This window comes from Halichondria panicea, chromosome 4, assembly GCF_963675165.1.
Source record: "Halichondria panicea chromosome 4, odHalPani1.1, whole genome shotgun sequence".
NCBI classification, from domain to species: domain Eukaryota; kingdom Metazoa; phylum Porifera; class Demospongiae; order Suberitida; family Halichondriidae; genus Halichondria; species Halichondria panicea.
Window position 1 is genome coordinate 1,300,333 of NC_087380.1, and position 18,802 is coordinate 1,319,134.

The window sequence follows — 18,802 nt, forward strand, 5'->3', positions numbered from 1 at the left end:
ACGTACACGACAGCTATAACTTAACATAACATATGTTTTATTAGCTGTTGACTGTGGTCCCCTAAATAACACTCCCAATGGACTAGTCAGTACATCCTCTGGAACCACCTTCATGATGACTGCTACCTACACCTGTAACACTGGATACAACATCGTTGGTAGTGAGAGCAGAACTTGTGGAGCAAATGGAACAAGTGGAGTGTGGTCAGGAGAACCTCCAGTGTGCAACTGTAAGATTAAGTGACAATCATAATTATTGTGCTTTGATCTTTTTCTCCCAATCAATCCAGTCATTCCTTTGAGCAGGGGATCGAGTGCCATTGTTAACAACTCTGCCTTATCACTGGCGACCATTGGAGAGGGTTCCTCTGCCCTCACCTGTCATACTGAGCTCATCACCTGCTGCAGAGGAGAGGACAACAACGGCAGTGCTCTTGGAGGGTGGAGAGGACCAAATGGTGGCAGCATTCCTGACTCGAATACCAATGGATTCTACGTGTCACGAGGTATAAGCTCCATTAGTCTGAACCTTGTAGAGGGATCCAGTGAAGTAGCTGGTACCTACTGTTGTCAAGTGCCCAGGGAGAGTGGGGCAACCACTACACATTGTGTCATGGTGACTGGTGAGTGTGGTTGAAATATGCAACCACAGATTAACTCACAATTGTCCTATTTCGATTCCTCAGTCTCTGCTTCTCTCTCTATTGCTGCTGTTGCTGGTGGGATAGTCGGTGCTATAGTGGTGGTGATTCTAGTGATCCTGCTCATCATATTCCTAGTACTGTTCCTAAGGTAAGCCATGCAGATGGTATGTGCATTCATTGTGGATCTAGCTAAAACAATTGTGTACCCACAACAACCCACAGCCTGTTCTTGTGTATTTAGCACCAGAATACACTGAATTTATGTCAACACAACTGTTATTATTTCCAGACAATCACGGAAGAAACAGTATGAACCTGCTGTCAAAAACTCTGGTCTCTCTACTGTATACAGCAAACACAGCGATGCCAGTGATGGGGGCGTGGCTACCATATCAAAAGACCACGGTCAGTGCTGTTGATTAGTTTAATGAATTTCACCACTTAATACCTGTGTATAATGTATGTGTTAATATGTGTAGAGCCTACCATAACTGGCTTCCCAAGTGAGAGCAGAGCTAATGAAGGGGAGGAGGTAGTCATTAAGCCCAAGGTGGAAGGTCACCCTCCACCCAGTATCACCTGGTACCACGATGGTAGGAAGGTGACTGCAGACTATGCCACAGAACTGGACCAGGACGGTGGATTATCCTTCCCTAGTGTAGAGACTAAGCATGCTGGTGAGAGTATAGGTTACACAACAAGGCCTTATTGATTGACCACAGCTGGGAATGTGTACAACTCTCTCTATTGAAAGTATTGGTATTGACCACAGCTAGGAATGTTCTAGTGAAAATAAAGTTTGGTTTGCTATTGATAACAGCTTCTGGCGACAAAGGCTGTACACGTACACCAAGGTCTTGTTGTGTATGATAAATTTACCACAGCTGGGAATGTGTAGTCTACAAATCTATAAAAGTATTCCATATTGAAATAAATGATAACAAACATTATATTATAGCTACTAGCCACCACTTTAAAAGCTTTATGGGGCATGATATTTCCAGTGCAGCTGATATCAATATCATACCAGGATGTAGTACGTATACAGCAATACCACCCATGCACCACTCTTGGACTCGGTATAAATATCATCAAATGTACTAAAAAAATGCGGAAAGAATTATAACCACAGGTATAAGTAGGGTATGGCGTCATCCCTGGTGCTGCATGTACAGCTCGACCTCTATGATTAGTAGACCACATTTGATGATATTCATTGACCTATGTTGATACGCATAATATAGTGTTTTATAAGGATGCAAGTCCAGATGAAATCAATCGCCTGCTTGGGTGATATTGCTACCATATCCTGATATGACATCGGAAATATCATGTTCCTTAAAGCCTTTAATGTCAGTAGGCTATAAACTATGTTATAATTATAGGGAATATGCCCATATATGCATACAGCCCGTGTGTGTGTGTGGGTTAGTCACACCACTAGCTGTTGTTCATTCCTCTGTGTGTGTTCATGTGCATGTTTGCACAGGTGTGTATAAGCTGGTGGCCAGTGGACCTTCTGTCAAAGCTGAGACAGAGCTCCAGTTGATAGTGGTACCAGAGGGAGGGGAAGAAGAGGTGACAGATGAGATGGACCTCACTCCTATACCAGTGGATGGGTTTGGAGCATATGTCACTGAGCAGCATGCTAATGGCAATAAGAAGTTTGCCAGCAACTATTTGGTGGGTTTAATACATGTGTTGATTCTACCAGCGTCTTAATGTGCTGTATTGATTCCCTCCTCCACACCAGCTTATATATTGACTCCACACACTATACAGGGTCTCGGTGGTAAGGAAGGTGAACACTCAACAGCAATTGCCAAACAGCACAAGGAGGAAAATAGATTTAGAAACATTCTTGTGTGTAAGTCCTGATGATATTTATACTAAGTTTCTATTGTGGATTCATGCACACACATGCACATACACACACACTGGTTTCCTGCAGATGATGACAACCTCATTATCCTAGACCCCATCCCTGGACAAGAGGACTGTCAGAGTGACTACATCAATGCCTGCTATGTAGACGTGAGTGTGTGTGCATGTGTGTTATGATTAAAGGCTCACAGCGCTAGCCTGCCAGGGCTGCTGTCTCTCCCATAGAAGTCAATGAATTAACCATGGTTTATCAGACCCCAAAAAGGATGCAAACAAAATGGTTTGGTGAGGTCCAACACTTCTACTCCAGATGTTGTATGCAACTTCGATTATAATTAACATTGTTGCTACATACACTTTATTGTGCTGATAATTCTGTGATTGGCTCATGCCTGTACAGTGTGATTGTGGGTATATACTGTGTTTTCCAAGTTGCTTGTCATTGTGCACAGTAAATGGGCGTTGTATATAGTACTACTAACTCTGTAGTAAAGTGAATGTGTCTATTTAGCAAAAAATTTTAATCATAATGCCTGCATGTACAATATTATTATGCTTTGTTTTTTTTGTGTGTAAAATAATCCATAACAGTGAAAGTAAATGAAAGATCAGTTGAAGGCATTCCAAAATAATTATTTTGGTTAAATTGCATGTAGCGTTGTTGTGAGATAATCCTTTCCCTCGCAAAGAATCTGAACGCTTGATTAGAAGTATAGTGCATGCTGGACCTCACTTGAACCAATATCAACCATAACACCAACTCATCTCTTGAGCGGCTCAGCCAACCTTGCTTCCTCCCAAATGTTTTTGCACTTTTACCTAATTCGTGTACCTTGTGCTAGCTAGAGATATGATGTTGTTTATTCTCTCTTCATCTTGAAACGCCAGCAAAGAATCTGAACGCCTGATTAGAAGGTTAAAAGGAGAAATAGTGCTGTACCTCACTTGAACCATTTACCAATATCTACCATAAATAATTAACATCAAGGGTGAACCCATCTCTAGCTTGTTTGCGTCCTTTTTGGCCCTACTTCCTCCCAACATGTTTTGCACTTTTTTTGCACACTTTTGCCCAATTCGTGTACTTTGTGCTAGCTAGAGAATATCTGCTGTTTAGTAGGTGGCATCATCTCTTTCTTCTATCTATAATGGTGGCATTACCATCTTTAACGCTGCTACATAGCTGTACTTATTTGCACGTATTTTTTTAAATAACACTGTTCAATTTCAGTTAATAGTTTACAACGATATGGCCTATCTTGTGGTCTTGGGTGAGATCCAGAGGGGAGATTTTTGCTATTTTCGACTTAATCCTATACTGCTATGATTTATTCATGATAACCAACATGTTTATGTTGATGTATCATGTTACCTTCAAATGGTGTCACGCTCTCTTCTGTAGGGTTTTGTCAAGCGAAACAAGTTTATTGCTTCTCAAGGTATCAGTTTCATATTTCACTAGAGCATAACTCTATATGTACACTTGTGTTGCATGTGCTTGCCTTTATAATCTTACATAACTATAATTATTGTTAAATGCTTCATTGCTTGTTTTCAATATGTCTATTCCCCCATCCCCACACAAAGGACCACTACCCAATACTCTGGTGGACTTCTGGCGCATGATGTGGCAGGAGAGACCACCCATAATAGTCATGCTCACCAACCTCATGGAGAACAACAAGATTAAGTGTCAACAGTACTGGCCTGACAGTGGCAGTGTGAGCTATGGCCCCTTCACAGTCACCATCACAGACCAGCAGGTCCTGGCTGACTACACTGTCAGAAACCTACTACTTGCAGTAAGTACCCTAATAGCATAATGGTGGCACATGTTGACATTATTAGCATTGTGTTTTTTGAAAGTATACATTATTAATGCAAACATTTTCTTTCGTTATTGTGAAATGTTTGTCTTTAATGGAGTTATGCTCTCGCCAGATTTCTTGTTTCTAGTTTTTAGCACACATTAATGGTCATTATTGTGTGATGTTCTTTGTCACAGATGAAAGGTGTAAGTGGGAAACCTTTCAAGACCACTCAGTTTCACTTTACGACGTGGCCTGATCACGGTGTGCCTGACTATGCCACGCCCATTCTTGGGTTTCATCGTCGGGTCAAGTCCCAACACAAGCCATCCAGAGGTCCTCTCCTGGTCCACTGCAGTGCTGGTGTGGGACGCACAGGCACTTACATTGCCATTGATAATGTCCTCGATCAGATCGCAGCCGAGGGTCTCGTCGATATTTCCGGAACAATTGTCAAATCTCGCAACCAGAGGATGAAAATGGTCCAAACCCAGGTAAGCACTATGTATAGACACTTACACAGTTAAATACTGTAACTCTAATTATGTCTGATCTGATAAAGAATGTGTAGGGGATTACATGTAGTCACGGAAACATTTGTACACAGTATAGTAAAGTGGTAATTATAATGAATCTCGTCTCTTGTTCTTGTCTTTATAGCTTTTAGTTTTAGTTTTTTGTCCGTTGGGGAATACGAGTATCTAGGCAACATGTGCATTATGTACAACCCTATAGCTTCTTTTCTTTGAGATAAAAACTGTTACAGCTCACACACTGCCATTTTGATTCTACTGAGCATGCTCATTGCCCTGTCCCTATAGGACCAATATGTGTTCATCCACGATGCTATCCTGGAGTCAGTGACGTGTGGAGACACTCAGATCTGTGCTGGAGATCTGCGCAGACAGATACAGAAGATGTCATCAGTGGCCCCAGGAAAAACCACATCAGAATTCCAATACCAGTTCCAAATTCTGGAACAGGTCTCTCCAAATCCGAATGAGGTCAACTGCAGTAGTGCATTCAGACACAAGAACCTGAACAGGGGAATACAGTACCTACCAAGTAAGTTTTTAGAATAAGCGACCTTTCCTGATTATATGTAAACGACCCTTTAACAACTCCACAGTTGAGAATCACCGCGTGTTCCTGAAAGGGGAGGACCCTGGCCGTGACTACATCAATGCCGTCTTTGTCAATGTAATACTAAGTGTGTTTGCAAAGTTCATGTGTTTGCAAATAGTTACACAACTTTTTTTTAAATTGGACATTCGCAACTAGTCTATCAAAATAACTCTGGATAGCTCTGGAAACAGGCCTGATTAAGAAAAACTCCCATTTACATATAGCCCACGCTTTTTCAGAAATGGAAAATTTGGGTCAGAAATAAATCACTCATTAAGCACACCATAATTAATTATAACGCTATAATTTGGAGTTCAGTGGTCCTCCCTCCCTCCAGGGCTACAAGCACCAGAAGGCATACATCATTGCCCAGAATCCACTGGACTCAACTGTGCGTAACTTCTGGAAGATGATCTATGACAGGAAGTGTGCGGCTGTTGTGATGTTGACTCCACTCAGTGAGAATGGGAAGGTAAGAGATGGTCTCCATTAGAGGTCCTCCCTGTTGAGTGTGTGTGTGTGTGTGTGTAGGAGGCATGCTCCCAGTACTGGCCAGAGAGTGGCAATGCCACCTCCTTCGGTGAGTTCACCATCGATAACTTGGGGGAGGAAGTCAACACTGGGTTCGTTATGAGGCAACTGAGCGTACTTAACAAGAAGGTGTGTTATTCATAATAATCTTCAGTTGTTTCTTTATTATTCCTTAATTTTTTCCTACAGACAAAGCAAACTCTTCAAATAATTCAGATCCAAATTCTCGATTGGAAGTCGACTGGTGCATGTGCAAACTTCAAGATTGTAACTGACGTCAATGAGGAGGTTGTAAAGGTTCAAAGGAGGACTGGAAACAAGGCGATTGTGGTCCACTGCAGGTGTGTATTTTTTGTGAGTAATTATGTGTTTAATATTTAGTTGTTTCCAGTGACACTGCGACCCGCTCTGGTATGTACTGCTCTGTAGCTACTACCATTGACCGTTGCAAGACAGAGGGAGTGGTGGATGTGTTCCAGGTGGTCAAGTCCCTCAGGGTCCACAAGCCAGGGGCAGTACCCTCAGTTGTGAGTTCATCTGCTTAAAGCTAGAGCCTGTACCACTTAATTACAAGTCAGACCTCTCAGCTAGCTGTATAGAGGGCTATTATTGCACCATGCATTGCAATAGCTGTGTATTACTTGTATTTCCTACTATAATACACCGCAATGCACAGGTCAGTGTTGTGTCAGTGAGTTGTGTGAGTTAATGTGCCATTCCCCCTCACAGGACAACTACAAGGATGTTTTCGAGGCCTTGTTGGTCTACTTGGACTCCTTCGATACTTACGCAAACTTTCTCTAAAGCTAAAAATGAAAACTATAGAACTGGGCGGCAGCTTTTGTTCCACTCACATTTTGGGAGGGGGATATTCTAATATAATATGCACATGTTTAAAGTTAGACGTAGGATTTTAGTTTTGTGTATTGCCACAATATCAAATTTTGGGACGATTTGGGTGAGAGTTGCCAAACTAAAAATCGTATACACTGCAAAAATTTTGTTTGAAACTACATTGCATAATCGTTTTAACATTATTCTTAAACAGTTGAATCAACTTAATATTTAGTAAAATAAAAAGACAACGTTAAAATAATCAGTATATGTGGTTTTAACTTAAAATATTGTAGAATCACACAATGTCTTTTATTTCTACAATAATTTACATAGAATCTATTATTGATATCTTAAATCAAACTAACAAACTCATTTTGATTAAATTATATTTGAAACTCTATCATGCAGCATGTTAGAATACAATATATAAATTTAGATTTAACAATAATAATATTAATTTTGTTCTAACACAGGCACACATATAATTATATACAATCAATATTTTTAACAATCCATTTATAATAGCATGAGTGATGTGAAATTATATATACAGTCATGAACATTGTAAGCAAGTTTGCATAGAACCATAGATATAGAGGACCTAGAGAAACTAAATGAAATTGTGGGCGTGGCTATGCTAAGTCTAAGATTGCGCATGCTCAGTAGATCTAGATCTGTGAAACCATGTGCTCCAAAAAAAGAGAAGACACCCTTACTATAATTATGCTGGACATTTGCTGCTATAAATCTGACTGTGATGATACTTCTGTGAGAGGTGAGGGACAGACATGAAGTGTTCTCAACAGTATAATTATAAAACTTTAATAGGTATGACTGTGACTCGACTACACCAAGTGGATGATGATACTTCTAGTTCTGTAAGAGGTGAGGGACAGACATGAAATGTTCTCAACAGTATAATTATAAGGCTTTAATAGGTATGACTGTGACTACACCAAGTGGATGATGATACTTCTGTGAGAGGTGAGGGACAAGCATAAAGTGTCTAGTTTTCTGGTGAACACTGTCACTGTCAATATACCTCTAAGCATATACTTTTTCCTACAGAAATTCCTTAAACTGGCAAGCTTGACATGCGAGAACAAACGAAACAAACAGACGAATGGATAGAAGTGGCGTCATTGTTGGATATCCTCTCGGTGATTGATAATACACAGTAATAATTAATATCAATAACAATGATGTATTTACTATTATAGGTGGACTCTGCATGGTCAAGAGTGATCGGTCTGCTATACTTGTGAGTCCAGTATGTTACACCAAGGAGAATTACTATTATTAATTTAAAACTGTCCTTCTAATTTAACATTGTATACCATTGTCTCACTCAGTTGTCACGAACGTTTCCTATCACTATTTTTGTATTAACATGTTATTTATTGAATTGAATAATAATTGTTATACCGATTCATTTGTAAATCGTTGTTTTAGGAATTTATTTAGCTATAATGAGTCTTATTTATTATAATAAGTATTTTCTTAATGGTTGTTTTAATGTATGGCTTAAGTAGATTTGACAATAAAACACAATAGTTTTAACCTAGCAATAATAATGTTAAAACTACATTTATACATTAATACTTATAAGTATTTTTAAATAGTTGTTATAATTATTACATAAAAGTTGAATTGACGCTTTTTGTACTTCGTTAAAGCTACATTAATAAATGTCACCTCAGTTTCAATTGTTTTGACCATTAAAAAAATTGTTAAATTGATTAATTTTTTTTGTAGTGTACTAGTAATAATAATAGATGTGGCGGCCGGTCATGTCAGTGGTTCAGGTCGCCTTGTGTGATAATATTATGTTACTGATGGCTTGTCATACAGCCGCATAACATTGTTATATATTGATAAACTCAATAAACTATATAACTCAATATTGAGTTAATAGCTACCTTGTACTTGTACCCTCTACTCCTGCGTGTATCTATAGACCTTCCATATTAAACCTTAATTAGTGGTTTCCTTCATCAGAAGCAAGCATATACACATGCATCATTGGATCGAATTAGTGGCCGTAAGTAGTTTACAGTTATAATTAATAGAGTGAGTCCTTTCAGATGGCATGCTTATAGATCGAAGTCTTTTTGTTGCAACCTCTCCCCTATAGGCCCTTACTTGTACGTGTGACTGTCCCCTCAATGACAAGACAGGGAGTACAGTGCTCGGAAGTGGACAAACAGCAAACCAGTGGAGTGGCATACGGAACTTCAAGGTACGGAAGAGCTCAGAGTACGCCCCAGAAGAGGGGAACAAGTACGACGGGATCTACAAGATCGTCAAGTACTGGCCAGAGAAGAACAAGAACGGATTCATTGTCTGGAAGTACCTCTTTAAGAGAGATGAGGTGGGTATATTTTGAGGAAAGATCTTTACGAGGTTTCGCGGATTTAATTTTTGTGAAATAGCACCCTTTGCAGTATGCATGCATGCGATTAAATTTGTGGGTCAAAAAACGTTCGCGGTACATGCTTAACAGCGAACGTTTATACACCCTTAGTATAGGTATGAGGTGGCCGTAGTTTTACTGTATGGATGTAAGTGTTGGCAGTCGTACTAAAGCCATGATATGCTGAAACTGTATTTTCAGTTACCCTCTCTCTGACAGTCTCATGCTCCTTGGATTCGTGAGGGCAAGAAGGCCATTAAGAAGCTAGGCCTCACTATGGAGTATCCTGATGGCTACCTCGAGGCTCAGGCTGCCAAAAAACAGAGCAAAGAAGCGGAGGCTGATGGTGGGGTGGGGTCAGATAAGGAGGCAGCTAGCTAGACAAGGGGAAGAGCTAGGGGACGAAAGAGAAAGGCCCTATATGTATGTGTGTCTATGCATGTTGAATTGATTTGTTGCTTTTAATTCCGTGCAGACTCCAAGGCTCGTGGTTCCCCTGCCAAGAAGAGCCAGCAACTTTGGTACGAGCTGAGCAAAGGTCAAAGGTCACTCATCAAGGCTGACACAGTCAACAGCAAAGTGTAGGAGGAGCTACTAGCCTCGGCCAAAGATGAGGGCCTAGTGAGTCACTAGCTGCCTGGAAGTACTGCGATTTTGTAGTAATCGCTTATAGGGAAATGTATATACTTGACAGTTTTACCTGGTACTATGACTGTTATTGTAGCTATATTACCGTATAGCGGGTAATTTTCGGGGATAAAAATATTCGTGATTCAGCAATATTTAGCCATTCGTGGTTTATATTTTCGTGGTTGCTGCTTGCACTGCAGGTAAAGGTAGGTAAGGTCGCTTCATTCGTGGGTAAAATAAAATATTTGTGGTCCAGTGTTAAACCACGAAAACCACGAAATTTTGCCCCACGAAAATTACCTGCTACATGTATACGGTAATACTTTCTTGAGAAAACACAAGATATATATATATGTGTATTCTTGGTACTGTGCTACTATATTACAGTACTGTATGCTATACTCCATTGTACTGTACTGTATATATATCATTTGCATTGTTTCCCTCGCTCAGGCTGGTCTGCTGAGTCGTATCCAGGAGACATTCAACTGCATCGTGTGTCAGGAGGTGGTCTACCAGCCCGTCACTACCACCTACAGCCACAACATCTGTAAGGTGGGGAACCACTGACTAGAGATATCACTGTGTCTTTGTAGTGTGCATAACGAATGCAGCTCAATATAATTATATAGCTGTATACCTATACATTTTTATAATGCATAAAATTCTCCATAGTAACTGGGACCACTGAACAGTATTATTCTAGAACTGCAATGTAGGCATCTCCTGTGCACACTTCCTTAATTTAATATCGATTAAACTGAGTGCTTTCAGTATATATAATATATATAGTTATAATTATTTCTCTCACATCAGCTCTACAAACTATTACAGAATGTTCTCATTGACAAGGTTATTTCTCTGCTGTCTGCTGGGAAGTGCTTCCCTAGTGTATGGGCTGCCTTTGAGTGAGTTGATGTGCATGCAGTCAACCATAATTATATAGCTAAGCTATAATACTAACTTACTCTGCTATAAAGATTTGGTATCAGTCAATTATTGTATTATGGAATACAGATCGACTGGCATCACCCACTGAGCCTGGTAACACTGACCACACTGGAGAAATAATATCGTTCTCTGATGTTGGATCAGGAGTTGGTACTGATCCACGAGCCTTGTATTGCTACACCAGAGACCCTGGTGGTGTAGTGTGGCAGGGTCCTGATGGGAGTACATTGCCCATAGTTGACCAGAGGAATGCAGTTAATGACGAACTGTTCATCAGTGGTGTTGATCATACTGCCGTTGTTCTGCATCGTGGTCCCTCACACTTAAGTCCTGATGGAGAACACTGCTGTGTGAGGACTCTAACCAATGAGAGGAGATGTGTCACCTTCAGTTAGTGCTAACAATATTATTGTCTATATGTGCAATACTAACCCCCACCCCCCACAGCTCCCTGCCCCACACTGAGTCCACTGTCTAATGGAATGATCTCATACGATGCAACCACCAACATTGCCACCTACACCTGTGACACTGCTGGGTACGCACCAACCATCACCATGGCCAGTGGATCAGTTCTGCAGATAACTTGTATGAGTAATGATACTAGTGCTGGTACCTGGTCTCAAACACCACCTGCAGCCTGTGCATGTGAGTACTGTACCGTCTTCTGATTATAGCGCCATGCACCATAATGGAGGCGCCAACTACAAATTGTTTTACTCTAATCGAGCGTTAAGTTCTGGAATTACTTTTTGCTGGCGTTTAGATAATTAGAAAAGAAACTGAAATCGAGGCTATACATACAATTCATCTATTATAGCCCTGTGGAACAGCTACTATTACTTTACGTTGTATCGCTAAACGCCACTCTTAAGTTTTTCTTTTTTTCTTTCTATTTGTGCGCCACTGGAAATCATAATTAATTTGTGTTGCTGCAATTAAAAGAAAGACTGTATATAGTACTGCAAGCTGCATTCGAGCAATGCAAGCATACATTATTACACTTATACTCTCAGTTGTGTATTGTGGCTCCCCACCCAACATTACCAATGGCTCTCCTAGAGTACCAATTGCAACCCCTGACGCAACCTCCTACAAAGGGACAGTAACCTACACCTGTGACACTGGGTATGAGGTCGTCGTCACAGCAATGGCCACATGTATGGCTGATAGAATGTGGGGACCTCCACCAACTTGTCAGCGTATGTTATTCTGCTGCATTATATTCCAATCACAATAATATTTTGCTTACTCAGCTGTAAATTGTGGGACACCTCCCTCTGTTACCAATGCATCTCCTGGAACACCCTCACCTGACACAACTCTCGGAGAGAATGTGACCTACACCTGTGTCAGTGGGTATGAGGTCTCCACTGGAGTCATCACAGCAACAGCTACCTGTATGGCTAGTGGGGTGTGGGGACCTCTACCAACTTGTTCACGTAAGTCATGCAAATTGTCCATGTCTTCAAAATCATGTCCCTTCACAGCTGTTGACTGTGGCTCCCTGGGCGCCCCCTCCAATGGAGCAGTGAACACATCCTCTGGAACCACCTTCATGATGACTGCTACCTACACCTGTGACACTGGATACAACATTGTTAGATCAGACACTCGGACTTGTGGGGCTGATACAATATGGACTCCAGACGCCCCCACATGTGCACGTGAGTAGCATGACTGACTGTGTACACTGTATCCACTGTGTTCATAATCACAGCTGTTGACTGTGGTTCCCTCACTGTTCCTAACGGGCAAGTTAGTACATCCTCTGGAACCACCTTCATGAATGCTGCCATCTACACTTGTGATGATGGCTACACTCTCAATGGAGCATCAGATAGAACCTGTCAAGCTAATAGAACCTGGAGCCTAACAGCACCTACCTGTGATCGTGAGTGCTTTAAACAAAACGTACATGACAGCTATAACTTAACATAACATATGTTTTATTTGCTGTTGACTGTGGTCCCCTAAATAACTCTACCAATGGACTAGTCAGTACATCCTCTGGAACCACCTTCATGATGACTGCTACCTACACCTGTAACACTGGATACAACATTGTTGGTAGTGAGAGCAGAACTTCTGGAGCAAGTGGAACAAGTGGAGTGTGGTTAGGAGAAGCTCCACTATGTAACTGTAAGATTAACTGACAATCGTTGATTGTGCTTTGACCAATCAATCCAGTGATTCCTTTGAGCAGGGGATCGAGTGCCATTGTTAACAACTCTGCCTTATCACTGGCGACCATTGGAGAGGGTTCCTCTGCCCTCATCTGTCATACTGAGCTCATCACCTGCTGCAGAGGAGAGGACAACAATGGCGGTGATGCTCTCGGAGGGTGGAGAGGACCAAATGGTGGCAGCATTCCTGACTCAAACACCGATGGTTTCTACGTGTCGCGAGGTATGAGCTCCATTAGTCTGAACTATGCTAAGCGATCCAGTGAAGTAGCTGGTACCTACTGTTGTCAAGTGCCCAGGGAGAGTGGGGCAACCCCTACACATTGTGTCATGGTGACTGGTGAGTGTGGTTGAATTATGCAACCACAGATTAACTCACAATTGTCCTATTCCCCCAGTCTCTGCCCCTGTCCCTGTTGCTGCTATTGGTGGGGCAGTCGGTGCTATAGTGGTGGTGATTCTGGTGATCCTGCTCATCATATTCCTAGTGGTATTCCTAAGGTAAGCCAGATGAAGTGTGTGTATACAATGATGTGTATTCATTGTGGATCTAGCTAAAAACAGTTGTGTACCCACAGCAACCTACAACCTGTTCATCGTGTACGCAGTACCAGAATATAGCTTATATAGACACTGAATTTAACAACGCAACTGTTATTATTTCCATAGACACTCACAGAAGAAACAGTATGAACCTGCTGCCAAAAACTCTGGTCTCTCTACTGTATACAGCAAACACAGCGATGCCAGTGATGGGGGTGTGGCTACCATATCAAAAGACCACGGTCAGTTCTGTTGATTAGTGTAATGAATTTCACCACTTAAGACCTGTGTATAATTTATGTGTTAATATGTGTAGAGCCTACCATCTGGCTTCCCCAGTGAGAGCAGAGCTAATGAAGGGGAGGAGGTAGTCATTAAGCCCAAGGTGGGAGGTCACCCTCCACCCAGTTTCACCTGGTACCACGATGGTAGGAAGGTGACTGCAGACTATGCCACAGAACTGGACCAGGACGGTGGATTATCCTTCTCTAGTGTGGAGACTAAGCATGCTGGTGAGAGTACAGGTTACACACAAGGTCTTATTGATTGACCACAGCTGGGAATGTTTTAGTTGTAATAATGAAAATAAAGTCTGGTTTGCTATTGATAACAGCTTCTGGCGACAAAGGCTGTACACATACACCAAGGTCCTGTATGATAAATTTATCACAGCTGGGAATGTGTAGTCTACAAATCTCTAAAAGTATTCCATATTGAAATAAATGATAACAAAAATTATAGCTACTGGCCACCACTTTAAAAGCTTTATGGAGCATGATATTTCCAGTACATGCAGCTGATATCAATATCATACCAGGATGTAGTGCGTATATAGCAGTACCACCCATGCACCACTCTTGGACTCGGTATAAATATCATCAAATGTACTAAAAGAACGCGGAAATAATTATAACCACAGTTATAAGTAGGTCATGACGTCATTCCATCGTGCTGCATGTATGTACAGCTAATACAGCTCGACCTCTATAGTAGACCACATTTGATGATATTCATTGACCTATGTTGATACACAAATAACCACAACATGCATAGTGTTTTATAAGGATGCAAGTCCAGGTGAAATCAATCGCATGCTTGGGTGATATTGCTACCATATCCTGATATGACATCGGAAATATCATGTTCCTTAAAGCCTTTGATGTCAGTAGGCTATAAGCTATGTTATAATTATAGGGAATGCCCATATATGTATACAGCCCGGGTGTGTGTGTGGGTTAGTCACACCACTAGCTGTTGTTCATTCCTCTGTGTGTGTGCATGCATGTGTGTGCACAGGTGTGCTGGTGGCCAGTAGACCTTCTGGCAAAGCTGAGAAAGAGCTCCAGTTGATAGTGGTACCAGAGGGAGGGGAAGAAGAGGAGACAGATGAGGTAGACCTCACTCCTATACCAGTGGATGGGTTTGGAGCATATGTCACTGAGCAGCATGCTAATGGCAATAAGAAGTTTGCCAGTAACTATTTGGTGGGTTTAATACATGTGTTGATTCTACCAGCGTCTTAATGTGCTGTGTTGATTCCCTCCTCCACACCAGCTTATATATAATCTTGACTCCACACACTGTACAGGGTCTCGGTGGTAAGGAAGGTGAACACTCAACAGCAATTGCCAAACAGCACAAGGAGGAAAATAGATTTAGAAACATTCTTGTGTGTAAGTCCTGATGATATTTTATACTATTGTGGATTCAAGCACATACCTCTGGTTTCCTGCAGATGATGACAACCTCATTATCCTAGACCCCATCCCTGGACAAGAGGACTGTCAGAGTGACTACATCAATGCCTGCTATGTAGACGTGAGTGTGTGTGCATGTGTGTTATGATTAAAGGCTCACAGCGCTAGCCTGCCAGGGCTGCTGTCTCTCCCATCAAAGTCAATGAATTAACCATGCATGATTTATTGGACCAAAAAGTACGCAAACAAAATGGTTTGGTGAGGTCCAACACTTCTACTCCATGCAGATGTTGCATGCAACTTCGATTGTAATTAACATTGTTGCTACATGTACTTTATTGTGCTGATAATTCTGTGATTGGCTCATGCCTGTACAGTGTGATTGTGATTACTGTGTTTTCCAAGTTGCTTGGCATTGTGCACAGTAAATGGGCGTTGTCTATAGTACTACTGAGTCTGTAGTAAAGTGAAGGTGTCTATTCAGCAAAAAATTTAAATCGTAATGCCTGCATGTACAATATTATTATGCTTTGTTTTTATTGTGTGTAAAATAATCCATAACAGTGAAAGTAAATGAAATCAGTTGAAGGCATTCCAAAATAATTATTTTGGTTAAATTGCATGTAGCGTTGTTGTGAGATAATCCTTTCCCTTGCAAAGAATCTGAACGCTTGATTAGAGTACGTATATAGTGCATGCTGGACCTCACTTGAACCAATAACAACCATAACACCAACTCACTTGTTGGCACACTATTGATTGAGTATCTGCAGTCTAGTAGGTGACATCATTTCTCTCTTCTTCTATAATGGTGGCATTGTCACCTTTAACGCTGCTACACTCAGCCTGCAGCTATTTTGCACGTATTTTTTAACACTGTTCAATTTCAGTTAACAGTTTACAACGATATGGCCTATCTTGTGGTCTTGGGTGAGATTCAGAGGGGAGATCTTTGCTACTTTCGACCTAATCCTAAAATATATATATACTATTAGCACTATACTGCTATGATTACGCTGGTATTTATGTTGTTTTATCATTTTACCTTCAAATGCTGTTCCCTCTCTTCTGCAGGGTTTTGTCAAGCGAAAGAAGTTTATTGCTTCTCAAGGTATCAGTTTCATATTTCACTAGAGCATAACTGTACACACAAGACTGTAATTATGCACACTTGCTGTGTGCTTGCTTTTACAATCTGTTAAATGCTTCATTGCTTGTTTTCAATATGTCTATTGCCCTGTATGCACACTTACTGTGTTTGCTTTTACAATCATAACTATTGTTAAATGTTTCATTGCTTGTTTTCAATATGTCTATTGCCCCCCTCCCCTCTCCCCACACAAAGGACCACTACCTAATACCCTGGTGGACTTCTGGCGTCTCATGTGGCAGGAGAAACCACCCATAATAGTCATGCTCACCAACGTCATGGAGAACAACAAGATCAAGTGTCAACAATACTGGCCAGACAGTGGCAGTGTGAGCTATGGTCCTTTCACAGTTACCATCACAGACCAGCAGGTCCTGGCTGACTACACTGTCAGAAACCTACTACTTGCAGTGAGTATCCTAATAGCATATGGCACATGTGGACTATAATTATTATATTAGCATTTTTCTTTAATGCACACATTTTCTTTTGCTATTGTAAGATGTTTGTCAGTTATGCTCTCGCCAGATTTTTTTGTTTTCACGCTTTTTGGTGTTTCCCTCAGCTAATCCTATATATACAGGGCCGTAGCAAGCAAGTTTAGAGTGGTCAGGCCAAAAAATAAAGCTAAAAAGGTTAACTGCAACCATTAATCAATTTTCAATGATGACGACCATTACCTACTTTGCTCCAAAAAGTGTCAGGCCAAAACCTGACCAGCCTGACCGCTTGCTACGGCCTTGATATAGCAACTTTTCACATTGTGAATGTTTTTAATTTGTGAGACTTGTTATTGTAGTTTATTGTGAGATGTTTTTTATCGCAGATGAAAGGGGAAAGTAGGAAACCTTTCAAGACCACTCAGTTTCACTTTACGACGTGGCCTGACCATGGTGTGCCTGACTATGCTACGCCCATTCTTGGGTTCCACCGTCGGGTCAAGTCCCAACACAAGCCATCCAGAGGTCCCCTCCTGGTCCACTGCAGTGCTGGTGTGGGACGCACAGGCACTTACATTGCCATTGATAATGTCCTCGATCAGATCGCAGCCGAGGGTATCGTTGATATTTTCGGAACAATTATCAAATCTCGCAACCAGAGGATGAAAATGGTCCAGACCCAGGTAAGCACTATAGAGACACACAGTTAATACTGTAATTCAATATAATAATTATGTCTATAAGAATGTGTAGGGATTACATGTAGTCACGGAAACATTTGTACAGAGTAGTAAAGTGGTAATTATAAGGGTCTCGTCCCCATGCCCACTTCTTTTGAGAGTGGACCTACTTGCGCATGCGCTAACTATTAGCCAGATACCAGCTAACACAGGATACAATGTATTATCTGCAGCCTTTGTTGTGAATTCTATAATTATATGCAATGTGTACGGAATGTGTTTGTTGTTGTTGTTGTTGTCTCTATAGCTTTTAGTCAGTTTTTTGTCCATTGGTGAGTACAGTATAGGCCACATGTGCATTATGTATAACCCTAGCCTTCTCTCTTTGAGGATAAAAACTGTTACAGTTAATAAAGCTCACACACTGCCATTTTGATTCTACTGAGCATGTTCATTGCCCCGCCCCCTCTCCCTATAGGACCAATATGTGTTCATCCATGATGCTATCCTGGAGTCAGTGACGTGTGGAGACACTCAGATCAGTGCTGGAGATCTGCGCAGACAGATACAGAAGATGTCATTAGTGGCCCCGGGAAAAACCACTTCAGAATTCCAATACCAGTTCCAAATTCTGAAACAGGTTTCTCCAAATCCGAATGAGGTCAACTGCAGTAGTGCATTGAGACACAAGAACCTGAACAGGGGAATACAGTACCTACCAAGTAAGGTTTTAGATTTTAGAACAAGTGACCTTTGCCTGATTATATGTAAACGACCCATTACCAAATCCACAGTTGAGAATCACCGTGTGTTCCTGAAAGGGGAGGACCCTGGCCGTGACTACATTAATGCCGTCTTTGTCAATGTACATAATAATACTAAGTACATAATAATACAATATTACTAAGTGTGTTTGCAAAGTGTGTTTGCATTGAAGAGCTAGCACTTAAGTAGACATTCGCAACAATCAAAGATAGCTCTGGAAACAGGCCTAATTATAAGAAAAAACACCCACTTACATATAGCCCGTGCTTTTTGTCAGAAATGGACAATTTGGGCCAGAACTCATTAAGCACACGATAACTATACAAATGATAATTTGAAGTTCTTCAGTGGTCCTCCCTCCAGGGCTACAAGCACCAGAAGGCATACATCATTGCCCAGAATCCACTGAACTCAACTATGCGTAACTTCTGGAAGATGATCTTTGACAGGAAGTGTGCGGCTGTTGTGATGTTGACTCCACTCATTGAAAATGGGAAGGTAAGAGATTGTCTCCGTTA

At 41.2% G+C, this 18,802-nt stretch overlaps 2 protein-coding genes and 1 long non-coding RNA gene across 10 annotated transcripts in view; all 3 read left to right on the forward strand.

Annotated features, from left to right (window-relative positions):
• Positions 1-18,802, forward strand: part of LOC135334960 (receptor-type tyrosine-protein phosphatase alpha-like) — a 44,567-nt gene that overhangs the window by 13,663 nt on the left and 12,102 nt on the right. For 2 of the 8 annotated variants that reach the window (XR_010394406.1, XM_064530345.1), the window contains exons 9-22: positions 45-230; positions 291-623; positions 687-792; positions 934-1,049; positions 1,124-1,321; positions 2,134-2,327; positions 2,427-2,511; positions 2,596-2,678; positions 3,931-3,967; positions 4,116-4,330; positions 4,534-4,830; positions 5,158-5,401; positions 5,466-5,536; positions 5,799-5,933. Coding sequence is in view for 4 of the 8 variants with exons in the window: in XM_064530345.1 (XP_064386415.1) it covers positions 45-230; positions 291-623; positions 687-792; positions 934-1,049; positions 1,124-1,321; positions 2,134-2,327; positions 2,427-2,511; positions 2,596-2,678; positions 3,931-3,967; positions 4,116-4,330; positions 4,534-4,830; positions 5,158-5,401; positions 5,466-5,536; positions 5,799-5,933 (2,300 nt within the window). In the remaining 4 variants the exon portion in view is untranslated. Of the gene's footprint in view, positions 1-44; positions 231-290; positions 624-686; positions 793-933; positions 1,050-1,123; positions 1,322-2,133; positions 2,328-2,426; positions 2,512-2,595; positions 2,679-3,930; positions 3,968-4,115; positions 4,331-4,533; positions 4,831-5,157; positions 5,402-5,465; positions 5,537-5,798; positions 5,934-5,992; positions 6,122-6,181; positions 6,334-6,383; positions 6,520-6,721; positions 6,952-14,848; positions 15,037-15,140; positions 15,226-15,287; positions 15,371-16,323; positions 16,361-16,594; positions 16,810-17,225; positions 17,523-17,997; positions 18,242-18,313; positions 18,385-18,647; positions 18,783-18,802 lie in introns of those variants that run through there. The other 6 variants (XM_064530344.1, XM_064530346.1, XR_010394409.1 and 3 more) reach the window with 6 other exon arrangements.
• LOC135335015 (uncharacterized) lies at positions 7,159-8,257 on the forward strand. The gene is made up of 5 exons (XR_010394410.1): positions 7,159-7,604; positions 7,658-7,714; positions 7,768-7,813; positions 7,898-7,989; positions 8,050-8,257. It is a non-coding gene; the product is annotated as an uncharacterized LOC135335015 (long non-coding RNA).
• LOC135334968 (receptor-type tyrosine-protein phosphatase alpha-like) overlaps positions 12,758-18,802 on the forward strand; it is a 28,694-nt gene continuing 22,649 nt past the window's right edge. Inside the window, exons 1-4 of the mRNA XM_064530359.1 lie at positions 12,758-12,965; positions 13,014-13,349; positions 13,408-13,510; positions 13,679-13,794. Of these exons, the coding sequence (XP_064386429.1) occupies positions 12,848-12,965; positions 13,014-13,349; positions 13,408-13,510; positions 13,679-13,794 (673 nt within the window). The 5' untranslated portion in view covers positions 12,758-12,847. The remainder of the gene's footprint in view (positions 12,966-13,013; positions 13,350-13,407; positions 13,511-13,678; positions 13,795-18,802) is intronic.